At 44.0% G+C, this 26,042-nt stretch overlaps 1 protein-coding gene across 8 annotated transcripts in view; it reads right to left on the bottom strand.

The window, feature by feature from the left end:
- Positions 1–1,369: 1,369 nt before the first annotated feature.
- The window catches only part of TENM4 (teneurin transmembrane protein 4), a 1,485,534-nt gene continuing 1,460,861 nt past the window's right edge, over positions 1,370–26,042 (bottom strand). For all 8 annotated transcript variants that reach the window (XM_077298663.1, XM_077298665.1, XM_077298666.1 and 5 more), the window contains 8 exons: positions 25,049–25,203; positions 22,252–23,129; positions 18,751–18,923; positions 17,219–17,454; positions 16,703–16,999; positions 14,127–15,741; positions 10,752–10,894; positions 1,370–5,488 (listed from right to left, as the gene is read on the bottom strand). In XM_077298663.1, the coding sequence (XP_077154778.1) occupies positions 4,730–5,488; positions 10,752–10,894; positions 14,127–15,741; positions 16,703–16,999; positions 17,219–17,454; positions 18,751–18,923; positions 22,252–23,129; positions 25,049–25,203 (4,256 nt within the window). In that variant the 3' untranslated portion in view covers positions 1,370–4,729. The remainder of the gene's footprint in view (positions 5,489–10,751; positions 10,895–14,126; positions 15,742–16,702; positions 17,000–17,218; positions 17,455–18,750; positions 18,924–22,251; positions 23,130–25,048; positions 25,204–26,042) is intronic.

Genomic DNA, 26,042 nt, shown 5'->3' with positions numbered 1-26,042 from the left:
ATCCACCAGACTTCTGCTCAACACAACTGATGGTCCCAACCCCATTAATAAGGCAAGAAATCCCACTTATTAAACCTGACAGGGCACACCTGTGAAGTGAAAACCATTCCCGGTGACTACCTCTTGAAGTTCATCAAGAGAATGCCAAGAGTGTGCAAAGCAGTCATCAAAGCAAAAGGTGGCTACTTTGAAGAACCTAGAATATAAGACATAATTTCAGCTGTTTCATACTTTTTTGTTAAGTATATAATTCCACATGCGTTAATTCATAGTTTTGATGCCTTCAGTGTGAATGTACAATTTTCATAGTCATGAAAATACAAAAAAAATCTTTAAAGGAAGAAGAAGGTGTGTCCAAACTTTTAGTCTGTACTGTATGTACACAGTGACTGCACCAGCAGAATAGTGAGTGCAGCTCTGGAGTATAATACAGGATCTAGTAACATAGTTAGTAAGGCCGAGAAAATACATTTGTCCATCCAGTTCAGCCTATATTCCGTCAGAATAAATCCCCAGATCTACGTCCTTCTACAGAACCTAATAACTGTAAGATACAATATTGTTACGCTCAAGGAAGACATCCAGGCCTCTCGAACCCCTTGACTGAGTTCACCATCACCACCTCCTCAGGCAAGCAATTCCAGATTCTCACTGCTCTAACAGTAAAGAATCCTCTTCTATGTTGGTGGAAAAACCTTCTCCAGAAGCAGAGAATGCCCCCTTGTGACCATCACCTTCCTTGGTATGAACAGATCCTCGGAGAGATATTTGTATTGCTCCCTTATATACTTATACATGGTTATTAGATCGCCCCTCAGTCGTCTTTTTTCTAGACAAAATAATCCTAATTTTGCTAATCTCTCTGGGTATTGTAGTTCCCCCATCCCCTTCATTAATTTTGTTGCCCTCCTTTGTTATCCCTCTAGTTCCATTATATCCTTCCTGAGCACCAGTGCCCAAAACTGGACACAGTACTCCATGTGCGGTCTAACTAGGGATTTGTACAGAGGCAGTATAATGCTCTCATCATGTGTATCCAGACCTCTTTTAATGCACCCCTTGATCCTGTTTGCCTTGGTAGCCGCTGCCTGGCACTGGCTGCTCCAGGTAAGTTTATCATTAACTAGGATCCCCAAGTCCTTCTCCCTGTCAGATTTACCCAGTGGTTTCCCGTTCAGTGTGTAATGGTGATATTGATTCCTTCTTCCCATGTGTATAACCATACATTTATCATTATTAAACCGCATCTACCGCCTCTCGGCCCAAGTTTTCAACTTATCCAGATCCATCTGTAGATTACTGATCTAACTCAGGATCAGTAATGTATGTACACATGACCAAAACTTGCAAAAAATGAATTAAAAGAAGATTCTGTCTCTTTATTAAATTACTTTTATTCTCTCATCACTATAATATTTTTATTGTATTTTTTCACTTTTTTGTTACAAAATAACATCTCTAAGTTTCTGTTTTTCTTTTTTTTTCCTCTTTTATACAAGACACAGAATAACCAGTAAAGGGATAACCGGTAAACACTTCTATCTACACAGTCACCATCCCATGGAGATGTTTTCCAGGAAGCTCAGACTCGTTTGTAACTGAATCCAGCTGCTAATTCGGTGGCCACATCAAACGCTCCTTATCTGCCATCAACCTCCATAAATCAGAGGGCAAGCGCTGCACTCGCTGCTCCTGGCCTTGAAGAAACCCCATGGCTTTAATTCAGTAATTCTAGAAGTAAAGGGAGGGCAGTGACCGATTCCAGGCCGTGAAGGCTTTTTTTCCACCATTGATTATTGACCACAGGATGAAGTTTTAGCATTAGGGGAAATAGAAATAGTACAAATACTGTAAAGTAAAACCTGATGGGGGGCAAGCGAACCCTGGGGGTCATAGGAATAGCGAGCACCCTTATAATCCACCACCTGCTCTTTTTACTACTGCAGTGCTGAAGACCAGTTCCGTAAAGGGGTTTCCCACTTGTGGGATTTTTTTTTTTATTTTTTTTACTTAAATGCAACTAATTTGGGCTAAAAATAATTTTTGCAATCATGATTCATTAAAAATGTTGCACCGTTTGCCTTCTATAGCCTCCGTATTGTAGTGACACTCAGATAGGGAGTCTGTAACTTGCATCTATCTCTTCTGACCTCCTCTCGGCTGATTTATGACCACAGACCAAGTCAAAGTTCAATGGTTGGGACAGAAAGAGCTTATAAAAGCAAAATGGGGCAACAATGTTTTAATAAAAGCCAACTATTTTTAGCCCTAATTACATGCAGTTAAGCAGAGGAAAAAACAAACATTTAAACAGCAATTCCAAAAATGATAAAAGTTACAAAAGGAAATGCCCAAAAAAGTAAAAAAATAAAATAAATGTTGTAAATGTATTTTGATATGTTGACTTAAAGGGGAGGACTCTTAACCCATGATCAGTGCAAGTCCCAAGCGATTGGTCAGTTACCACCTGTCCAGTGGTAGTTCATAACATGTGATCTTGGTACAACCCCTTTAAGCATGGGAGGAGCTTTGTCTCTTGCTCAATGGAGGAGAACATGTATGGAAGTGGAGTTGCCCTTTAATTAAATCAGTAGGATGAGTGACTACTGCAACATGTCATTGGGGAAGGGAAAGTCTCTGTAAGAAGGGCAAAACGATGGACGCCATAGCGGGCAAACCCCCAAACTACCATCATCGGTGGCTGGTGGGCACCATAACAAAATCCACAAGGCAGGGGTGAACAGAGACCAACACTATTTACGGCTGTAAAACTTCCCTATATAATCTAAACCATAAGAATTGCGTTTTAGGGTCTGTTTCCTAAGGAATATTTAAAGGGATTGTCCAGGATTGGAAAAACATCTGCTTCCTTTCAAAAACAGTGCCACCCTATCCTCAGGCCGTGTGCGGTAATGCAGCCAGGCCTCATTCATTCCTATGGTAAATAAAGGTTTGAATCTGAGCTGCTATACCAGATGCAACCTGTGAACAGCTGTGGCGCTGTTTCTTGAAGAAAGCATTTTTTTTTTATTTTTTTTTTTACTATTCCTTTAAGGATTTTTTTTTTCAGCAAAAGGGAATATAAGGAACACATTGTCTACAGGGACTATTTTTTTTTCTTTTTTACCTCCTTTTAGGATTGAATCCATTTTTTGTTTTTTTGCAAAAAAAAAAAAAATCTTAATCCCCCTCCCCCCTAAACAAAAGTTTCAAAAACATTAACCATCTAATAGCTGGTCACTAATAGAACCCCCGACCAATCGATACCAGCTATCACTTCCCATCCGACTTGATATGGCACCGATTACGGAGGGTATATCGGCGGGCGCTGATGACGGAGGAGGAGACATGTTATCACCTGCGCTGCTCAGTTACAAAGGAGTCTGAATCGTCCCGTGACCTCGACGCATCCATTCCCAACGTAACAGCTGTCAGTTAAATAGAAAAAAAATAATAAAAAAAATATATAAATTAAAAAATAATCACGCCCCGCCAATAGAATTGCATGTTTGCTTGGCCAAGGTCCATGACGGTTGTAGCTGAACAGCAGGAAAGAACAGTCTGGATGGGTCCGAGATGAGATGTACAGAACACATTCAGTGACTGATGGATGAGATGACGCTCCGATAAGAAGGACGACTTCCAATAGATAAGTGCTGGCAGCCATTTTTTCCGACGCTCGAAACCAGTGACTTGGGGGGGAGCTCCCTGATTCCTAAATATTTTTTTTTTTTTTTTTTAAATGACTGCCACCCTTCAACATAACGAATGTCAAAACAATAAAATTCTAATAAAACCATTGGTCATGTTGTAGAATCATAGAATCTACATCGGGAGCTCCCCACCAAAAAAAAAACAAAAAAAAAACATTTTGCGGCTCCGAGTGAACGTGGAGAGAAGTCCTGCTGTCCTCTAGAGGCACAATTTTTTTTTATTATTATTTTTTTTTTTTTAGATGTTGTCAAGTCCAATCGTCCCCACCCAAAAAAAAAATAAAAATAAAAAAAATAAATAAATAAAAAAAAGCCGAACCGTCCAGAGTCTCACCCAAACCTGTTTAAGGGAAAATACTATCAACTGTATTCGAAAAATGTAACACAAGCAACACATTGGGGACAGAGAATCCATGAATCCATTCTCCCGCATACTGCATCATGACACAAGGTAAATGATCTGAACAGTTTTGGTTAAAATCAAGGCAAAATCTTCAGTTCTCAAAAAGTTAGAGCTGAATAGATATTTTTTTTTTTTGTCCAACGCTTCTTCATCGAAAGAAAAAAAAAAAAAAAAAAAAGCCACATCGATCCCTGCTCCGGAGTGAAACAAAACTTTCTGCCCAGACATCCGTTCTTTATTTTTTATCCCAACGTAACATCTTGAAATCCTCACAAGGGTAAAAAAAAAACAAAAAAAACTCTGATCACGCTGAAACACCTTCCATTGAATTTCCAACTGGTGTGAAGGCCAACATTATTAGTTAAAAAATAAAAATTTAAAAAAGTTGCAACGTTCCAAGTTCAACCGCAAGGACATTTGTTTTTTACTTTTCCTTTCTAGGTCCGATTTTTCTTGTTGTTGTTTTTAGCTTTTATTTCATTTTTTTTAGGATTTTTTAAAATTATTTTATTACGAAAAAAAAAAAAAAAGCTTGATTACAACACAGTTCGGGAATGCGGCCACCACCACAGTAGCTGTCTTTGGCAAGAAGTCAACACGATGACCGTCTATGTCACCTTCTGCCCATCTCGCTCTGTCTCATGAAGTGGATGTTGTTGGCGCTGTCTGAAAGTTCCGGATATTGCTCCACGGAAATGACGTAATAACCGTCGTAGCCCTGAACCCGTCCTGTGCTCAGTAATTGCTGTTTTTCTCCTTCTGTCCATGCTCGGAGACCCTCCTCGCCGTCTCGAAGTCTCTGCTGCTCTTTGAGCCATGCCTGAGACACTGCCTTTTGTCTGGCCAGATCCAGGACGCGAACCTTCTCCTCGTCCAGGGTGGTCCCGTAACGAGTGTTGAGGCACAAGGTGCCATATTGTAGCTGGATATCTGTGTATCGTCTAGTCCTTGTCCCCAGAACAGTGTTTATCTGAGATACAGTGACGTTGACCCCGTTCTCCAAGGTTCTCCTGCCACCGCTGAGCCCTAAAATGGACAGGTCGCTTTCCGGAGGTCCTTGCTTGGTAAAATAATGAGTGTCAACACCATCAATGGTGAAGTGCAAGTTCTCCAAATACTGAGCGTTGTTCAAAATGGCGGCAACGCGCCTCCCGTCCTCGTTGGCAACGCTGATGATGTCGGTGGTGACGCGGCCATCTTTCATCGCAAGCTTCACCCCTTTCCCAAAGATGGAGCCGATGGTGGCGAATTTCTTGCTGCCTTTTTCCAAGCGACAGCCGGCGATGGGGGAGCTGTAGACGGGGGCGAATCTTTCCAGGGTGACGAAGGCTCGCAGCTGCTTCTGAACCTCACATTGGACGCCCAAGATTGACTGCAAGACACGGTAAAAAAAAAAAATTACTATTTTTCAGGTTTTATTTTATTTTTTTAATACTAGAGGAATAGGAGAAGATGGTCATCGCTAAAATTAAGTATCACAACTTCTGTTTCTGACCTTTTTTTTTCTGTTGGGCATCCGGCTAAAGCAGAAGCCCCCCACCCCCACTGCTGTATCTACATTACCAAGACCCTCTAATTTAGTAATTTGGGATTTTGAAGGACTTCCTTGCTCATCCTTACATTGGAAGACAAAAGGGGAGAAAAGAAAAGTGTTTATCGTCCCTTTAAGTAACAGGTTAACAAAGTAACAAGGATTTGAACACCCCTGACTTCCCCGTGGGTGGTCTGTCTCTTGAGGGTCTTCCCATTTCCTCCAGAATTTCTGTTTCTTGTCTACTACAACTAGAACTTTAGGATGATTGATCTGAAGTCTTTCTAGTTACAAAAACATCAAGCGGAGTGTCAGGTTATTGAAGAGCGGCTGGAAATGACGGATGAAAGCTTTCCTGCTTAGAAAGGTCCAACGTGTGTGGAGTTCTCGCCACAGTGCGGCTTCTGCAAATGACCAGAATTATTAGAATTATTTTGTTTTATGGTCCATCATCATTGACCTGTATATATATTTTTTTATCCTAATTACACGAGGTTCCAACCGCAAATCAGCAGATCGGAAAGCGAAATAATAATCTCTTCTTTACGATCTCTCAGCCATTGAGTGGGGCAAAGAAGGGGTCACATGATACATCCCCCCATTCTACACCCTCGCAAACATGACACTTAGGAAACAAAACAGACAGCGATTTAAAGGCCACGGCTTCTCGCCCCCTATAGTCAGGGTTATGTCACGCTACTGCTTCAGAGATTGATCAGCCTGATATTTTGGGCAAAATGTTCAGTCACATCTCCAAACCTTTCATAAATAACCTGGGCGCTTAAAAGCTGCCGAGTCCCCAAAACAGTAGCATTTCCACCCAGTGATCCTAAAATAGTGAAGCTGCGGAGCCCTAAAATAGTGGAAGCACTAGAGCTCTTAAAACAGCAGCAGCCCCACCCAGAAACCCTAAAATAGTGAAGCTGCAGAGCCCCTAAAATAGTGGTAGCATCACCCACAGCCCCTTAAAATAGTGGCAGTCGTAGAGATGCTAAAACAGAGTCAGCTGCAGAGCTCCTAAAGTAGTGGCAGTCGCTGAGCCCATAAAATAGTGCAAGCCCCAGAACCCCTAAAACAGCATCAGCCCAACCCAGAGTCCCTAAAATAGTGAGTCGTAGAGCCCTTACAGTAGACAGCCCCAGAGCCTCCAAATCAGCATCAGCAGCCTCACCCAGATCCCCAGAGCCCCTAAAACAGCAGCAGCCCCACCCAGAGTCCCTAAAATAGTGGCAGTCGTAGAGCCCCTAAAAAAGAAACAGCCCTAGAGCCTCTAAAACAGCAGTAGCCCCACCCAGAGCCCCTAAAACAGCAGCAGCCATACCCAGAGCCCCTAAAACAGCAGCGGCCCCACCCAGAGTCCCTAAAATAGTGGCAGTCGTAGAGCCCCTAAAAAAGAAACAGCCCTAGAGCCTCTAAAACAGCAGTAGCCCCACCCAGAGCCCCTAAAACAGCAGCAGCCATACCCAGAGCCCCTAAAACAGCAGCGGCCCCACCCAGAGCCTCTAAAATAGTGGCAGTGGTAGAGCACCTAAAACAGCAGCAACCCCACCCAGAGCCCCTAAAATAGTGGCAGTTGTAGAGCACCTAAAGCAGCAGCCCCACCCAGAGCACTAAAAATAGAGGCAGCCCCAGAGCCCCTAAGACTGCAGTAGTCCCTCCCAGAGCCCCTAAAATCGAGACAGCCCCAGAGCCACTAAAGCAGAAGCAGACCGACCCAGAGCCCCTAAAATTGAGATAGCCCCAGAGCCCATAAGACAGCAGTAACCCCACCCATAGCCCTTAAAATAGAGACAGCCCCAGAGCCCCTAAAACAGCAGCAGCCATACCCAGAGCCCCTAAAACAGCAGCGGCCCCACCCAGAGCCTCTAAAATAGTGGCAGTGGTAGAGCACCTAAAACAGCAGCCCCACCCAGAGCACTAAAAATAGAGGCAGCCCCAGAGCCCCTAAGACTGCAGTAGTCCCTCCCAGAGCCCCTAAAATCGAGACAGCCCCAGAGCCACTAAAGCAGAAGCAGACCGACCCAGAGCCCCCAAACTTGAGATAGCCCCAGAGCCCATAAGACAGCAGTAACCCCACCCATAGCCCTTAAAATAGAGACAGCCCCAGAGCCCCTAAAACAGCAGCAGCCATACCCAGAGCCCCTAAAACAGCAGCGGCCCCACCCAGAGCCTCTAAAATAGTGGCAGTGGTAGAGCACCTAAAACAGCAGCAACCCCACCCAGAGTCCCTAAAATAGTGGCAGTCGTAGAGCCCCTAAAAAAGAAACAGCCCTAGAGCCTCTAAAACAGCAGTAGCCCCACCCAGAGCCCCTAAAACAGCAGCAGCCATACCCAGAGCCCCTAAAACAGCAGCGGCCCCACCCAGAGCCTCTAAAATAGTGGCAGTGGTAGAGCACCTAAAACAGCAGCAACCCCACCCAGAGCCCCTAAAATAGTGGCAGTTGTAGAGCACCTAAAGCAGCAGCCCCACCCAGAGCACTAAAAATAGAGGCAGCCCCAGAGCCCCTAAGACTGCAGTAGTCCCTCCCAGAGCCACTAAAATCGAGACAGCCCCAGAGCCACTAAAGCAGAAGCAGACCGACCCAGAGCCCCTAAACTTGAGATAGCCCCAGAGCCCATAAGACAGCAGTAACCCCACCCATAGCCCTTAAAATAGAGACAGCCCCAGAGCCCCTAAAACAGCAGCAGCCATACCCAGAGCCCCTAAAACAGCAGCGGCCCCACCCAGAGCCTCTAAAATAGTGGCAGTGGTAGAGCACCTAAAACAGCAGCCCCACCCAGAGCACTAAAAATAGAGGCAGCCCCAGAGCCCCTAAGACTGCAGTAGTCCCTCCCAGAGCCCCTAAAATCGAGACAGCCCCAGAGCCACTAAAGCAGAAGCAGACCGACCCAGAGCCCCTAAACTTGAGATAGCCCCAGAGCCCATAAGACAGCAGTAACCCCACCCATAGCCCTTAAAATAGAGACAGCCCCAGAGCCCCTAAGACAGCAGTAGCCCCACCCAGAGCCCTTAAAATAGAGACTGCCTCAGAGCCTCTAAGACAGCAGTAGCCCCACTCAGAGCCCTTAAAAGAGTGGCAGTCATAGAGCCCATAAAACAGCAGACAGCCCCCACCCAGAGCCCTTAAAATAGAGACAGCCCCAGAGCCTCTAAGACAGCAGTAGCCCCATCCAGAGCCCCTAATAGTGGCAGTCGTAGAGCCCCTAAAACAACAGCAGCAGCCCCACCCAGAGCCACTAAAATAGACACAGCCCCAGAGCCCCTAAAACAGCAACAGCCCCATTCAGAGCCCCTAAAATAGTGGCAGTTGTAGAGCCCCTAAAATAGAGATAAGTCCCTAAAACAGCAGCAACCCCAGAGCCCCTAAGATAGTGGCAGCCACTGAGCCCCCATATTTGTGCCAACCACAGGACTCTTCACCCCCAAAGTGGTTTTGGTTTCAATAGGGGAAAACTATTTTGCCTTCTTGACTTGGCGTTTCCTATTTTCGGGGAGCGCAGCCTTATATGTGTAACCCACAGTTTTACTACATGACAGATCCTAAACCTGGCAATGTGACAGGACGCCGGTGTCAACCTCGGACAAACTGGATCTTCAGGAGGAAACTGTACGGGACCACCTCTACCCCTCCCCCCTTCAGTTTGCGGCACTGCATGGCTTCCCTAACCTTATGGGAACTGACACTGGTGTTACTTTCCCTTTAAAAACGGACCCTTGGGAACAAGCCGAGCCTAAACTATTAATATTCATTTTTAACTGCCCCCCTGCCATCGCCCCAATTTTAGCATTATAAAAGGCCGGTGAGGCCGACCGCGGTGCTGAATAGCGCACACAGGCTGGATTGTTCCCGCGGCCGCGCTCTCTGACTAATGGACGCCTTTGGACATCCATAATTGATTGCATCACAAATTAAAAAGTCATTTAGCCGAAACCACTTGAAAGTGTAAAATCCATTATGTGTGGATACAGGAGCGTGGTGTGAAATCTCACAGAGAAAGTGTTTTAACTGTGGACCTCGGAGACCATAGGGGCAGGGGGGAGATGCGGGGGAGGGGGCACTGCCTTCTCAGCTTTGCACATCTTGTTTTTAGAAAGTTTGTGACCTTTCACTAAAACGTTGTAAAATTTGACTTCCTGGATGTTCCTTTGGGACAGTCTGGTCCCAATACTCATTTTTGCTCGAGGAATCTGACCGGCACTATTTCATGGTTACATTGTTTCATAGCAAGCAAATAAATAATGGAAATAAGTGAAAATTAAAAAAGAAATGACAAGTCATACAGTCGTGTAAAAAGAAAAAAAGACAAAAAAAAAATAAAAAATCAACAAAAACGTATCCACTACCTAGACATATTGCTAAATGATAACTTTCTGACTTCCTGGAGCCACCACTAGGGGGAGCTTAGGACCTAAATGTATACACATTGAACTAGTAGGCAGTGAGCTCCCTCTAGTGGTGGCTGGAAAAATAAATATTGCCATTTTGCACTATTTTTGAGCAGGTGATTTGGAACTTTGTATCACTATAAAAAATTTGGACCTAAAAATGACATGTTTATTATATATATATTCAGACCTGGTTCAGTTGAGGGTTTGTTACAAGTTACCCTGGTGTAGTAAATGCTACAACTCCTACAATTAGAGAGGGTGCCAATCAATTCACTGGGCCCTGATCCAGCGGCCACAGGACTAGAGCTGCAGGAACCCTTTCCTGCCTGCTAAAATCACAGACACTGAACAAGCAGGGGAACGCAGTGAGGTGCCACCTGCCACAGGATGCATCATAGATGACTGATGGGCAGGAGTTCCAGTGCTTCTGGCAGAATGGGTGCCAATGCGAGCCGGCAGAGAATAAATGGAAAAGTCAATGGGAGAGAAAAATAGGGGATCAGAGCTCCTTGTTCTTATGATACGAGGGTCCCAGAAGTAAATATAAGCGGGGGAGAACCTATTAGAAGCATTTCAAATGAACACAATGCTGAGTAAGCCTTCCTACCATTTATGAGCCGCAGAAGGCCCTAAGATAAGTAGCGAAACGTTGACCTACAGCAGATAGATAAAAAACAGTTATAGAAGTGTCTTTACTCTGGTGGAACCCATTACCTTGCTGTTGTCCCATTCTTGGGTCTTCATCTGAGTGCTGACCAATTCGTAAGATGGCTCCATGGCATCAATGTCCGGCCGGGGGTAACCGGGGATCACGTTGTGCAGCTGAAAGCCGAAGGTGAGCAACCAACTGTTGACATCTGGTGTAAAGAATAGAGAAGGAAATTCGGGTGAGTTCCTTAAAGAAACCTGAATTCTAACATGTCCAAACTATGTTCTCAAGGAAGAGATACCGCCACCAAGGACAGGAGGACAGCAGCTCATTGAGAACACATGGACGCTCCGCCAAACCAAGGGTGCATGTGTATAGGGAGTGTGTTAGGTCGTAGTAGTTGCTCGGCTGACAGCTACTGTATGGGTCACTTAAAAGGGTTGCTCACAATTAATAATCTGAAGACTATGGGTCCCACCATTAGGACCCTCACCGACCAGAAGAGATCCACGATTCAGTGGAGATGTAGTTGCACAAGAACAATAAAGGAAGCAACCACCCGCCGCTCCATTCACACGGTATACAGGACCAATCCTTTGTTTGACAACCCCTTTAAGTAAGAATCTTCCATTTGTAGCCAGATCTTGTGGCATTTGTCAATTGTTACATTGTTGCACTCCTTAGGTCACATGACGTGGACCTATGGCTTCACACCTGGTAGTCACCGACCGTTCTCGAATGGAGAAGACGAAAATAGCGGAAAATCAGTCCAAGATAAATAATATAAAACATTCGCAAAGTTTCTCAACGCGTTACGCAAGATTTAACCCCTGGCACGTTCTAGAAATGAGGACGAGTCCTTTAAGTGCACAAGCTACAATTACTCAGTAATTCATGGAGTTTTTCATGACATCGCAATGAGGTCGTAATGAAGCAGATGTGAGCACCGTCAGCAGCCGCAGCAACAACGGCGGCATCTGCAACGTACACGGATGGTTAATCTCACGTACGGGCCGCATCCTCCCGAACACTTTCTTCTTCACCCCCTTCTGGGGCACAGACTTCCAGTATAATAATCAATCACGTCACGTGCCGCCATTTATTAACGACCTTGAAAAAATGAAACTTAAAAAGGCCGAGGTCATGTTCAAATGCCAACATTTAATTAACTGCCAGCCTGAAAATTGTAGGACGTTACTAATTAATAATGTCGTATATATCGTCCTTTATAAAGATCAAAGCATCTGGGCTGTAAGGCAAAGGAAGGGTTAAAAAATGCCTGACATTCAAGAGTAAAGTCCCCGTATTACTCAAAATCTGAAACCAAAAGATTTACCTATGGCAAATCTGATTTTAAAGGGAATTTGTCAACAGGTGTTTTTACGTAATCCAAGAGCAGGAAGACGTAGGGGCATAAAGCCCGATTCCAGTGTTGTCACTTGGTCAGCAGATGCTGTAGTTTCAATACAATCAGTGTTTCATCAGCATATTATCAAAGCTGGACTAGATATCATGTGTGCAGCAGTCCTGCTATTCTGTATAACCCCTCCCCCACCACTGATTGGCTGACGATGTACAGTGTACACAGGAAGCTGCCAATCAGTGGTCTGCTACATCTACAGCAGAGAAAAACAGAGATCCTTTCAAACCTACAGCAAAAAGCCAAGTAAGTGACACATCACTGGGATCAGGAACTCTGCCCCTACATCATGCTGCTCTTCCATAGGAAAAACCTGCTGACAGATCCCCTTTAACCCCTTTGCAAGTCGTAAGCGGGAGTATGGAGCGGGCTCACCACATACACGGCAGGTGATGGCTGTGTTACAACCAGGAGCTGCCCCTAACAATCGTGGGCGGCACGAAGTGTCAGCCTCGATTGTTAACCTGTTAAATGCCACTGTCAAGCTCTGAAAGCAGCAATAACAACGCGCCGGTATGGGAGCACTCATCGGCGCGCCCGTGACGTAATAGTGGCTCCTCGATGGGTTGCTGTCACAGCTGGGGTCTGGTGAAGACCTCCGTGCCTGTCATTATGGCGCACCCTGGAAACACTGCCTGTGACCAAGATTCAAATGAGTCCGTGATTTTTACTATATAGAGCAATGCGGTGGCATCGCTGTACATAGCACAAGCAAACAGATGACTTAACTGAAAAATTAAAAAAAAAAAAAAAGTTTAAAAAATATATAAAAAAAAATTCAAGTCACTCCTTTATTAAAAATAAAGCTAATAAAAAAAGTATAAAAAAATTAACATATTTAGTCCGATCTATCAAAATATGAAAATAATTAACTTGATCATTAAACTCCGTAAACGGAAAAAATTCAAGAATGCCAAAATTTTGGTTGCTGCAATTCCACAAAAAATTCTGTAACAAGCGATCAAAACATCACATCTATCCAAACAAGGCATCAATAAAAACGATGTCTTGCCAATCTAAAAATAAGACATCACACAGCTCCATCACCTAAAAAATAAAAACATTAAGGGTTTCGAAAAAATGGCAACAGAACCCCTAAAAGGTAATTTTTTTTCAAACTTCTGATAAGAAAAAAAAATGATAAACTTTGGTATCGCCATAATCGGATCAATGAGTAGAATCACATTCTGTGGTCATTTTTACCACAAAATGTACACCGTAAAAACTTGCAAAAGCATTAGGATTTGCAGCAGATTTTTCATCTACAAGTCCAGAACATGCACACATACCCTACGGTGGGAATTTAAGACCAAGGCACAATTAAACAATTCCCGGCATGATTGAAAAATAGCTTCTACCTATTTGGATTGGCCAAAATCTTTAAAAATTGAATACTGCAAATTTTGTAGAAATTTCCTGCAAAATTGATTGTAAAGAAAAGTAAAACTGTGACCAGTTTCAGGCACCTTTTTGGAATAAGAGTAACAGTGCTTAAAAAAAATACCCCAGAGAAACCATTTTTTCTGGGTGTTCAGAATGAAAATTGGTGGATACGTGACCCTAAAGAAGAGAACTTCTGGAGACCAAAATTTCTTAAAATGTAACAGGTCTTCTTTGATCGGTTAGATTCTTACCAAATTCAATTGGATGAAACGTCAACCTGAATGATATCCATTATTTCAATAGGAAATGACCAGGAATGTGCTACAAAAATTGCCAAAATCTGTGTTCTAGGTCATGGACTACAACTTGTATATACTGTATAATGATGTCCTTCATCGAAAAATATGCAAGAAGGTGCAGATTCAAGCATGGGGTCAAGCCCATCAACTTTTTAAAAAAAATTCAAAAGAAAGAATTAAAGTTCTTGAGATCTTGGTTTATGTCACTAGCTGATGGGACACTGGTGCACCACCACACACATAGGTCATAAATGTACCTTTTGGAGTTAAACCTAAACCCACCGTTAACCATAAAAAGAAGAAATCGTAAATGGATCAAGCTGTTCCATTGGACTTACCGGTCATGTAGCATTTTGTATCCTGAGATCTGCTCACGGGGTTGTTGTTTTTAAACATGTACAAGTTGAACGGCATAATGTGGGTGGTGCTAAGCTGCTTCCATATATCATGGTCAGGACTTGTCCATCGACCGGCTAATACGTCGTAGTCTCGACGACCCATGTGGATGAGCTTAGTGAGAGGATCAAACAGGCCACCATGATAGCCAATAACAATCTGAAAGTTAGGATTTGAGTCCATATAGATTTCTCCATAGGCGGTGTAAAGGATTTGTTTGATCATAAGTCCAGAACCGGTAAAGACTGCCATGGGAGTACCGATGTTGTCACAAGCAATGTAAAACTCATCTCCACTGCTTAGTTCCATGGCAAAGAGATGGCCTTGTAGGTCATAATATAAAGACGCTATCTCCGAACTGGAATGGTTGTAGAAATGTGTGATCCTAGTAGGGTTGGCGAGATCGGCATAGAAGAACTGTAAATGTTGACCGTTGTTGGTCTTCCGGGAAATTCTCCTTCCGAGACCATCATATCGATACTTCACCATCCAACCGCTGAGTTTATTATAAGTTTTCACGAGAAGACCGGCGGAGCTGTACTCGAATATATCATTCCCTCTTTGTTTCAGGAAACCGTCTTCATCCATCCGATACTGAACATCTCCAAGTCTGGTGATCCGATCCCTCAAATCGTATCTTAGAGGCATGAGGCGGATGCTGTTTCCCGGATTCAACAGATGCAAGTTACCATTTAGGTCATAATTGTATCTCCATTGTTGTTTGTCATTGACAAATACTGTCTGTAACTGTCCGTCGTTGTCATATTCATAGGTGTACCTAGTGGAGTTTGCGTAGGGTCCGACCTTGAGCTCTTTCTTCACCACACGACCCATGTTGTCATATTGCAACATCATCCAAAACATCATGGACCTGAAGATTTCATACTGAAGTTCCCGTACACGTCCATACGTGTCAAACTGCTTAGTATGGGTCATGACTGCCGTGGTGATGATCTGGTTGATATTATAATATATTACCCCAAATTTGCCGAATTGCTCTGTTTTACCGGATACGTCATCGTATCTGTACAAGTCGATGGGCAGTGGAGTCTCGTTAATGACGGCCTGCATACTGGTGACCCGAAAACTGTTGTCGTAGTTGTAGTCAAACCTAGCATTGACCATTCCTTCCTCAGTAAATCGGAATATCTGCCGGTCAATTAATGGTCCGATCTGCCGGTAACGGATGGTGCACGTAAAACCATCATTTTGCAAGTTGACGGTCTTCAACATACCGGCTGTTTCATCGTATGTGAATGCAATCTTGGTGGTGTCATACAAGATCTCAGCAAGTTTTGATAGTTTTCCATATTTGTAGATCATCCGTCTCCCAGTGCCCATGTAGAGAGTTTGCAACATTTGCCCTTCCTCTGAGAAGTCCTGGATAACGGAGGCATTGCCCTCTGGGGGTCGGTAAATATTCCGATAGTAACCAATGGAGCGGACGGTCTCCAATGTTTGTCGAGCCACATTGGGCATGGTGACTGAAGACAGACGATTGTTTTTGTCGAATTCAAAGATGTATTGTCTCTGGCTATGAAGTAGTAACACCATGGACTGAAAAAAAAAAGGAAAAATAAAATGGTTTATGACGACACGAAGCCATAATTACTAAATGCTTTTCTAATTTACAATTTCATATTTTATAGAGGTTGTCCACTACTTTTTAATATTAAGATATGTCATCAATGTTTGATCGGTCGGGTCGGATACATGGCACCACCGCCAGTCAGCTGTTCTCAGTGGTGGTAGTGGGTGTCGGACGGAAAAACTTGAGGAGCTGCTCCGTCTTCTGATAGTGGCAGCAACAGGGTGCTACACATCCGCCTGCTATTAAAATCAATAGGAGGGGCAGTATCCAGCTGCGGTCACTATCAGAAGATGGAGCAGCTCCGCAAGTGAGTATTTCCAGCCGCCACCACCGAGAACACCTGTTCGGCGAGGGTGCCGAGTGTCGGACATCTTAAAAATATAGATTAGCATAGAGCAACTGGGTGAGCTTTAATGAAGATTCTATAATCTTAAGGATAAGTCATCAATGAAAAAATGGTGGACAACCTCTTAAGTTAAGTTTTTAAAAAAATTATTGAAAAAGAAAATGTTGAATTACGGCATTTAGCCATGATTTACTATTTTTCTATTACATTTTTTAAGATTTTTTAAAAATATATTTTGAGATATTACATTTCTGAAAATACATTTTTTTTAAATATAATTTTTGAAATTACGTAAAAATAAGTTTTAATATTAAATTTGGCATTTTTTATATTTTTATTTAATTTCAAAAATTGTATTTAAAAAAAGACAATTTCGCAAATGTAATAAAAAATACTTATTTTTATTTAAATTAATAAAAAAATTAGATTAGATTTTGTGAAATAAAAATGTTTTAAATTCACATTTAGTTTTTAGTAGAATAAATGTTTATATTGTTAATTGAGTTACCATCCCCTTGACAATCACTGTGTGCAGAGGTAACATCAAAATTATTTCTAAGTGGATACCAAGGGCCGCACACCTTCTCTAGGTAGGTATAGGTCCATGACTTCCCATCGGCAAAGGTCCTGGATACGATTCTTCCTGCTTGGTCATACTCCATTCTTTCAGACATGGTTCCTCTCTGTATTCCTGCCACATGACCTCCGGGAGAGTACGTCACATTTACTCCACTTAGGCCGTTGGACGGTGACCAGAGGCTTGGCCTCCCGGCATGGTCGTACAGGATCCTCAGGGTGAACTTCCGGTGGTCATCATTGATCTTCTCGGTCCTTGTAACGCGATCAAAATCCAAAGACAGCAGGTTTCTATTGTGGACCTGGAGGAATATTGAACATTTTTATTACTATTCTTATATATTATATTTGATGTACTAAGCATAACCAACCCTCACCAGACCTGGGTGAAGAAGCTCACATACATTGGCCGACATGACCCATGATTAATGCCCACAGCAGTGCAGCCATTTATGTCAATGTGCATTTCCTGGCTGTTCAATGGCACCACAATGACGGAAATAATAAAAATATAAATTTACCCTCAGTCGCCGTCCAAAAACAGTGACCTGTCCCCGGGCCTGCTCCTTGCGCTGTCTCCACTCCACTAGATTGAGGCCATTGTCTATAGGCAGGGTGACATTGCGTTTGCCGACGGTGGGGTTCACGGTACCGGCGAGGAGGTGAGGTTCTGTCTGAAGGGCAACCTCCATGCCATTGGCCAAAATGAGCCTCAGGGACCCATCCGCCCCGATGTAATAGCTGTTCCTCACTTGATCTGGAAAACAAGAAGAACAAGTTAGTTTTGTGACTTTGCTTTGGTCAAACAAAAATAATACAGAGAGATACTTTAGCAGATCCGAGGCTGTTGGGCCAAGTCTGACAGGGGAGTTGGGGAAGAACCCACACTTAACAGTGTTTTAAAGCCTAAAATTAGCAATCAGACCCCAAATGCTTCTTTTTCTACTTGTGCTGCTAGATTGTCCTGTCAATATTGGGATTTTTCTCAAGTTGAGTCACGTCTGTCCCCAGCCGAGTCGATGTTTGGTGGGCTCCAACCGAGACGAAGCCTGTCGAGCCCACGCCGAGACGAAGCCTGTCGAGCCCACGCCGAGACGAAGCCTGTCGAGCCCACGCCGAGACGAAGCCTGTCGAGCCCACGCCGAGACGAAGCCTGTCGAGCCCACGCCGAGACGAAGCCTGTCGAGCCCACGCCGAGACGAAGCCTGTCGAGCCCACGCCGAGACGAAGCCTGTCGAGCCCACGCCGAGACGAAGCCTGTCGAGCCCACGCCGAGACGAAGCCTGTCGAGCCCACGCCGAGACGAAGCCTGTCGAGCCCACGCCGAGACGAAGCCTGTCGAGCCCACGCCGAGACGAAGCCTGTCGAGCCCACGCCGAGACGAAGCCTGTCGAGCCCACGCCGAGACGAAGCCTGTCGAGCCCACGCCGAGACGAAGCCTGTCGAGCCCACGCCGAGACGAAGCCTGTCGAGCCCACGCCGAGACGAAGCCTGTCGAGCCCACGCCGAGACGAAGCCTGTCGAGCCCACGCCGAGACGAAGCCTGTCGAGCCCACGCCGAGACGAAGCCTGTCGAGCCCACGCCGAGACGAAGCCTGTCGAGCCCACGCCGAGACGAAGCCTGTCGAGCCCACGCCGAGACGAAGCCTGTCGAGCCCACGCCGAGACGAAGCCTGTCGAGCCCACGCCGAGACGAAGCCTGTCGAGCCCACGCCGAGACGAAGCCTGTCGAGCCCACGCCGAGACGAAGCCTGTCGAGCCCACGCCGAGACGAAGCCTGTCGAGCCCACGCCGAGACGAAGCCTGTCGAGCCCACGCCGAGACGAAGCCTGTCGAGCCCACGCCGAGACGAAGCCTGTCGAGCCCACGCCGAGACGAAGCCTGTTGAGCCTAGGCCTGTCTGGCTCAGCTGGAACAGAGCCTGTTGGGTCCTAGCAGTACCAATGCCTGTCAGGTCCAGCCTAGTTATCTAAATATACTAATGCGTTCCCTGACACACTCAGCACTGCTACATCTCTTTGACCAGTTCTGGCCATGTCTAGGCACAACTTACCTTGCAGCAGCGTGTAGAAAGCTCCTGATGCTGACAGGTTGGTTGTTATGGTAACATCCTCTTTATTTGACGTCTCCACCTGGACATGCACCGAGCTGTCGGTGTCGCTGCGGAAGCTGCTGACCTGCCCCGTGGGGAAGGTGACATTAGTCAAGCGGCCAAAACTGTCGTACCTGAAAATAAGAAACATGGTGAAGAGATGGAAACATTTCAGGCGTCTTTCTAGGTTTTACAGAGTTATGCAGGTGGGACAATGGGGTCAGCTGGAAATAAAATATTATTAGAAATTGGTATTTAGTATTAAAACCCAACTACTTTCAATACCAGTGTGTCTGTTATCAATGTGCGACAACCCCAGGAAGTGTGTCAGGCTACGGCAGCCACTATTAATTATGAAGCGATCATTTAGTCACAGTCACCCTGACTTCATAGGAAAGCATGGCTCCTACTCCATCTTTGCTTTGCGGCTTTTCCTGGAAGATGTGGCCAATAGGAAAATGCTTTAGTCTAGTCACCCAGCGTGGGCAGTATTCTAGCGAACCCACCCCAGAGGAGCAGATACATCTTTATTACTTGGTGATAATATATTGACTTCTAAAGGGCACCATCACAAAGACAATGAATTGTATTATTTTTATAGAAATTGCCAATTTGGTTTTAAAAAAACTAAACTGACAAAAATAAAAGCAAACAAGAAAAACAACACTTAAATTAAAACCACAAAAAAAGAAAAATAAATAAGAAAAATGGAGAAAAAAAAATTAAATAGAAATAAAATAGAATTAAGTTATATAAAGAAAAAACAGATTAAAGGGACTCTGTCACCTGAATTTGGCGGGCTTTGTTTTCGGTCCGATGGGCGGTGTTTTCTGTTCTTTCATGCACCCCTTCCGGAACACAGCGATATACTTCCGGGACATAGTGCGCCGGCGCATGCGCACTAATGCTTTTCGGCTTTGCCCGCAGTTGGGCAAAGCATACTGCGCGTGCGCAAAGCAAGATTGCATTGCGCACGCGTGTACTACGGAGGAAACCGAATCAAATTCAAGACAATATTGCGGCCAGCGGGAAAGGAAGGGGTGCATGAAAGAACAGAAAACACCGCCCATCGGACCGTAAACAGAGCCCGCCAAATTCAGGTGACAGAGTCCCTTTAATAAAACAAATATATAAATATATACACATGTATATTAAAAAAAATAAAAAATAAATACTGTATATATTATATACTGGACATGACAAATCTAACTGCTATTTAGCACATACAAATTCTACAAAAAACTATTAGCATAATACATTTAAATAAAATAGCAACACATTTTAAAAAATATAAAAAAATGTTAAAAAAAAGGATGAAAAAAGGAAGCATATTTACTAAGAAAAGACATGTTAAACCCATATATAATTACAAATATTCATACACCAGAACCAATGAAGGCAATAAGTGAATAGAGCCTATTGTGTGATATTGCTAGAAATTGGATAGTTTGGTAAAATTAAATAAAAAAAAAAAAAATTTAATGGAAAAAAAAAATTTTAAAAAAATAAAAATTGGCAAATGACATAAAAATAAAATAAGAAAATTCAATAAGAAACAAGATTAAAAAAAAATATATATAGAAGGCAAAATCCGCCTGTATTGTAGCAGATGCACATTTATCCATTTCGGCAAGTTCTGCAAAAATAAATAAATAAGTAGGTCACAATGTACACACTATTAGCATATTTACTAACTGGGACGAGAGAAAAATGTGTAAATTGATCTAATAATAACTAAAGCTGCTGCAGACAATCATCAGTGTTAATGGCCGCCGGCAATTCTGTTGCTCGTAAGGTGGGATGTGGAGTACTGCGATGTAACGGTGCGTATCGGGCCTCTGGTACAAAAACAAGGGCAGACGGAAAGGAAAAGTGATGTCTCTCGCGCACAATCAGCTCCCAGTTGGTGTTTTTTGGTGGCCAACTTCATTTACTGGTGAAAAGATTGATAGAACTGCAGTGTAGACTGACACATGAACATCACTCCTATTAAAAAAAAAAAGTTGTGATTCTGATCTTGGACACCACAGGGAATAATTTTCTCCATGTTTAAAGTTGAAGAAAATCATTTTTCTGTATGAGCTTTAAATTACCATTAGCAGAACCTCCGTCCTCTCGCCAGATCTAATTTGGGGCTTTCAATGCCACCCGTCGCTTGTCATCATAGCTTCGAATGGAAAACTCTGACCCCGCGCATGTGTGTATCCAATTTACTATTGGCAGAATTACATTTATAGACGGCTCTTTCTTTCCGAGACGCTCAATAATTTATGTGGCCGCGCTCTTAGTTTTTAACTTAAGACCAGAAAAAATGTTTTCTCCCACAAGGGAAGTACAATAATCCTTCACGGTGAAGATTTATGGCCGTGTACTGCGAAGCAGATTTCCAAGTTCCTAAAGAATAGTTGGAAGGCATGTGACCCGTGTGATGTGGCTAAAGAACATTTCTATGCAAAATGAAAAGCTTTCCTCAGTCCGCCTCTACCATCAGAATATTATCTTGGTGACCGCCAATATGGCCGCCAGAGGTGGCTGGATTATAAGGGGTTGTCCACCCGTCAACTCCTCAGCCACCTAGCACTATAGGTAGATTTGTGTTTTTTAGACTCTGGACAAACCCTTTCAAGAAGTGTCCTCAGTTCTCTCTCATGGTTTGAACTAGCGTGATGTAATACTTTATTTCACCTGGGGTGGCACTGCAGGGAAATTGATCACTTTTACCCCCAGGTTTTGAATCAGATCACAGGGGATCGCAGGAAATCCCAGCAGTGGGGCATTAAGCTTATAGTAAAAGGGAACTTTCTATCAATTACAGATTGGAGAACATCTTTAGGGTTTGGTGAAGGTCCCTAATTGGTTTGGTTTCCAATACATTCTTTTAGGACCTTCACCCCACCTGACCCTTATCACAGTCACATGTATGTTGCAGATCGGCCTCTCCAATGAAGATCGGAATAAGGGGGGATAGTCTACAAATCCTTAGAAACATATGTGGCCACCTTTTCTTTAAAGCCACATCAGACGAGGTAGAACCATGGTGGAGGTACTTAGACAAAAAACTGGTTGAGGGTCCCTATCCCACTTTTGGGACCCTAACAACACCTAGGTATGTTAGTCAAACCTGAACTTTACTGATGTCTAACAAGGTAATGGGGGACTACCTAAGTACTCTTTCACCTCTTCCCCAAAGTCGAAATAAGGAATGGGCAATTAGACCCCAGGGAACCTGCCCTAAATGTCCAACTTAAATTTGACCCTGCATAAATATCGCCTGATAGATTTAACATTTGAGAGTCTACGAAAGCAGAATGACAACCCTTATACAAAGGAAAAAATAATAGTCTCATTAGAGGTTGTCATGGAATCAAAGTACATGCCTGAATAAAAGTTTGTAGAAAATGACAACTAAGAACTTTTAGGAGGAAACAGAATTTCATAGAGGTTGGTTAGGTTCATACTCACTCATAAAATGTTGTCCAGCCATTCTCGTTGCTTTTGGTAGCGAGAAGACCCGAATTCCCATGGTAGGTCATCATAGCCAACTCATTCCCTTGTTCTGACACGCTCTTCAGGGCACTGTTAGTGCCAATGGTCAACCAGAAGACCTGTCCATCAGGTACCACCAACCAGAGAGGCATGCCGGTGGAATCCCGTCTTATGTTGAGTGTATTACCATTGTTATCAGTGATAAGAGTAAGATCTCCATCTCCAGTGTAGGTAAAGTTGTACAGATAATCTCCGGTTGTCAGGCTCTGAGTGTACAGGTGTCGGCCAGTGGTGTCAAAAAGGTACAATTCCTGGTCAATGGGAGAAGACACCTCATACATGTTCTGACTGTTGAGGAAGGGTTTATTGGTGCGAATGAAGCGAATCCGAATATTCCCAAGGTCGGCCACATACAAGTCCCCATCGGCACAGACAGCGAGAGATGACGGGGAGTTCAACTTTGCATCTTTTGCGTAGCCATCATCTCCAGAGAAGCATTCACAGCTGGCATCATTCTTACAATCGCAGCCGCTTGGAGCTCCAGCCACCAAAGAGATCTCACCATTGGTGGTGACCTGCCTTATCCGGTTGATCTTCTTCTCATCAGTTTCCGCAATATATAAAATCCCATTGTGAGACACGGCCAAAGCAGTGGCGGCCTCCAAGGTGGCATGAACGGCTACCTTGCTTAGCAGGAAGTGGTCAATGCCAGGAACTTGGCAATGCATCGGTCTTCCTGCCACAATGCGCACCTGGTGATTCTCAGAGATCTGTAACACCACATTGTTGTCAAGGACGTAGAGAGAGTTATCCATCGGGTTCACCGCCAAGTCAGTCGGCCATTCAAGACGAACCTAGAAAATAACAAAATCAGAAATTGAACAAAACACAAAAAGTTGCAGCAAATCCTTCAAAGAAAACCTCAGCTGTTTCAGAAGTGGCTTGCAACTAACTCACCAAAGTTACAATTTAGCCCATATAGCAACCTGTTTGGACCACGACGGCGAGAACAGTAATATTGGTCAACTAAAGTCTCTGGAAATTAGCACCAAGAGACTAGTAGAGATGCACCAAACAAAATATTGTCCAAGTTTCACGTAGCGTCATGGAATAGATTTACTGCCAGTCTGGACAAGAACAAACCTATCCTTGAGGTGGCAACCAGAAGGTTAGGCTGTTGAGAAGTCAACCTAGACATTTTGGTGACCATGCATCTTCCAACTGGTTTAAGGCAAGGCAATATTGTCTAGGTGCATGGGATAACAACTCAATGTGTATGGGGACGATATGACCACCACCAACAACTCTTGGACCTGGAAACATGCAATGGTCTGGTTGGACAGTTGACCAGATAAAAGGTGTCTGGCAGAAGTCACCTATCAGTATCAAGTACTGCAACAAGAAAACTGATAGAAAACATGTAGACTTTTGAATGCAGCTTTGGATGTGACTTGAGTATAAGACATGTTGTAAGTTTAAGCTGTAAACCTGGAGAAGTGATCTTTGCGTCTCGCTGAATATGATGCCCGAGGCATCGCTGGTATGCAGCTCTTCCCTCTGCTGCAGTCTCTTCTTGTCTGAGTTCCAGGCCAAGCCCTGAATTATGCACTGTCCTGGCCACAGGCCGACTTTACCCCCTCTTGTATTAGAACATTACAGTCTGTGCTTTCCTCTTTAATAATGCATGCTTCCATAGCTTGCAATAATCTCCGGAGCAGCGCTCACACCGCAGCTTTGTGTTATCAAGTAGAGGTGCTCGCTCTCGGCAGTCAGAGGAGATTTTCAATTTTTAAACCCCATTTCTTATTATAGCCGGGTTAAATATTTCATCACCTCTGACCCCAGCAGTGCCGGAGAGACCCGCGAGGAGGCCCACATCCTGCTTGTTGGCTGCGCATCTGCTATGTCTTGGTGTCCGCACTTCATCATAAGGTTACATTTTAATTCCCGTTATGTATAGTCTATGCACAGGTCATATCCATCCCCATTATTCATGTCCTCAAGGGAGCTCATAATCAAAATTCTCCATCACATGTGTAGGAAGGAGCGTAGCTGATATTTGTACGCAGCTTTGGATGTGACTAAAGGATAAGTTCAGGAAACTGATCAATTAAACTGCAATAGGTGTAGTTGTAGTGACTGCATCTGATATACTCATCACATCCTCTAGTCACATCTAGAGCTGCATCAAGAATTTTGCTGCTTACACATGTAATTTATTTTTCGACAGAGTCCTCTTCACAATGAAATGATGGAGCATGTCGATGTGCACCATTTTGAATGCAGCTCTGGTAGTGATTAGCGTAAAAGAGGATATAACTAATGTTAGTAAAGAGAAGGCCGTCTTCCATAAGTGGTAATTTGCAATAGGAAGTCTATAAAAACATCTTTAAGAAGGGATGTCTGACTATACAAGACGCGACGTCGGGTGTGCAATATACAGAACATCCGATGGATCTTAGGAAAAAAGAAAAAAGTTGACTCTCAGCGGAAGATTAAACGGCTTTCCTTGAACTTCATCCTTCACAAACCAGATTTATCTGTACCATAATGAGGGAAACAAACGGCAACATGTTTTTATCCTCGGCTCTTTAAAGCACAGCAGGTCTCCAAATGCAACTAATTTGCAATCTGATACGACCGAAATCCTCTTACTTCCCCGCTGTTGTAAATTTTGGGCGAGAGCGAAAGAGTTACGCCGCATCCCGTGCCAGCTAATCGGATCCAACTTGAGTCACATTGTCTTACCACTACGGAAAGGACATAATGGTACCTGCGAGATATCCATAATGGAATCACAGCTCAGGGGTCTGGCCGAGGTCAGGTCATTGGAGCCCAGGAGGGTGGAGATGATGCCGTTCTGGTCGATGCGTCGTATCATGGTGCCATCAACAAAATAGAGGAGGCCGTATTTGTCCACGGTGATGCCTGGAGAAGAAGAGCGACATTGTCAACATACTATTGGGTTGTGAAACGTGTTCAATCTAGAAACTGACACCGGTCAACAGAAGCCTCATGTTTAAGGCAAGAACTGTAAACCCAAATCTCGTGGTGTACCAAACTCTCCATCCAAATAATTTCAAAGAAATGTGCCTCGTTGGATGGTATAACCAGGTATGTTGCTTAGAAAGCTCTAGTACTGGGCATTGCAAGTCAGAAGTAGAAGTCTAGACTAAACATTTAGGTTTGACGACCAATTTGGAACAAGTCACGAATGCCAAAGCATTTTATGCCATTGAATACTTATTTTGTAGTCAATGTAGCTAATAACAAGCTACCATCAAGAGCTGCAGTTGTCACCAACGTTCATACCGCCAATGACCATTAGATGTAGGTGTGACCCAGCAGCTCTTCTAAAGGGAAAGTTATGTGACCTGGAGGGACCACTCGATATTCGAGTTCTGCGTGTTTACCTTTACTCTAAGGCTAGATATCAGAAGCTGTTGCCTAACTGGTAGCCTATACATTATGAACACTGGTCGTTGGGAAGAAAGTAATGATGTTGAAGGAAGTCATAAAAAGTGGTCTGTGGAAACAGTGTGTCATGGGGATGGAAATGGTGCCCCATTGGCAGTGGAAACCATGTGCCACGAGCAAAGGGTAAATGGAGACCCCTATGCCGCGGTCAAAGGAAACCCATACGCCACGGTCAACGGAAACCCATACGCCACGGTCAACGGAAACACACGCCACAGTCAATGGAAACCCATCCGCCACGGTCAATAGAAACCCATCCGGCACGGTCAATAGAAAACCATCCAGCACGG

This window comes from Ranitomeya variabilis, chromosome 3, assembly GCF_051348905.1.
Source record: "Ranitomeya variabilis isolate aRanVar5 chromosome 3, aRanVar5.hap1, whole genome shotgun sequence".
Taxonomy (NCBI): domain Eukaryota; kingdom Metazoa; phylum Chordata; class Amphibia; order Anura; family Dendrobatidae; genus Ranitomeya; species Ranitomeya variabilis.
Note: the sequence above shows the minus strand (reverse complement) of the source record. Positions and strands in the feature narration are given on the sequence as shown.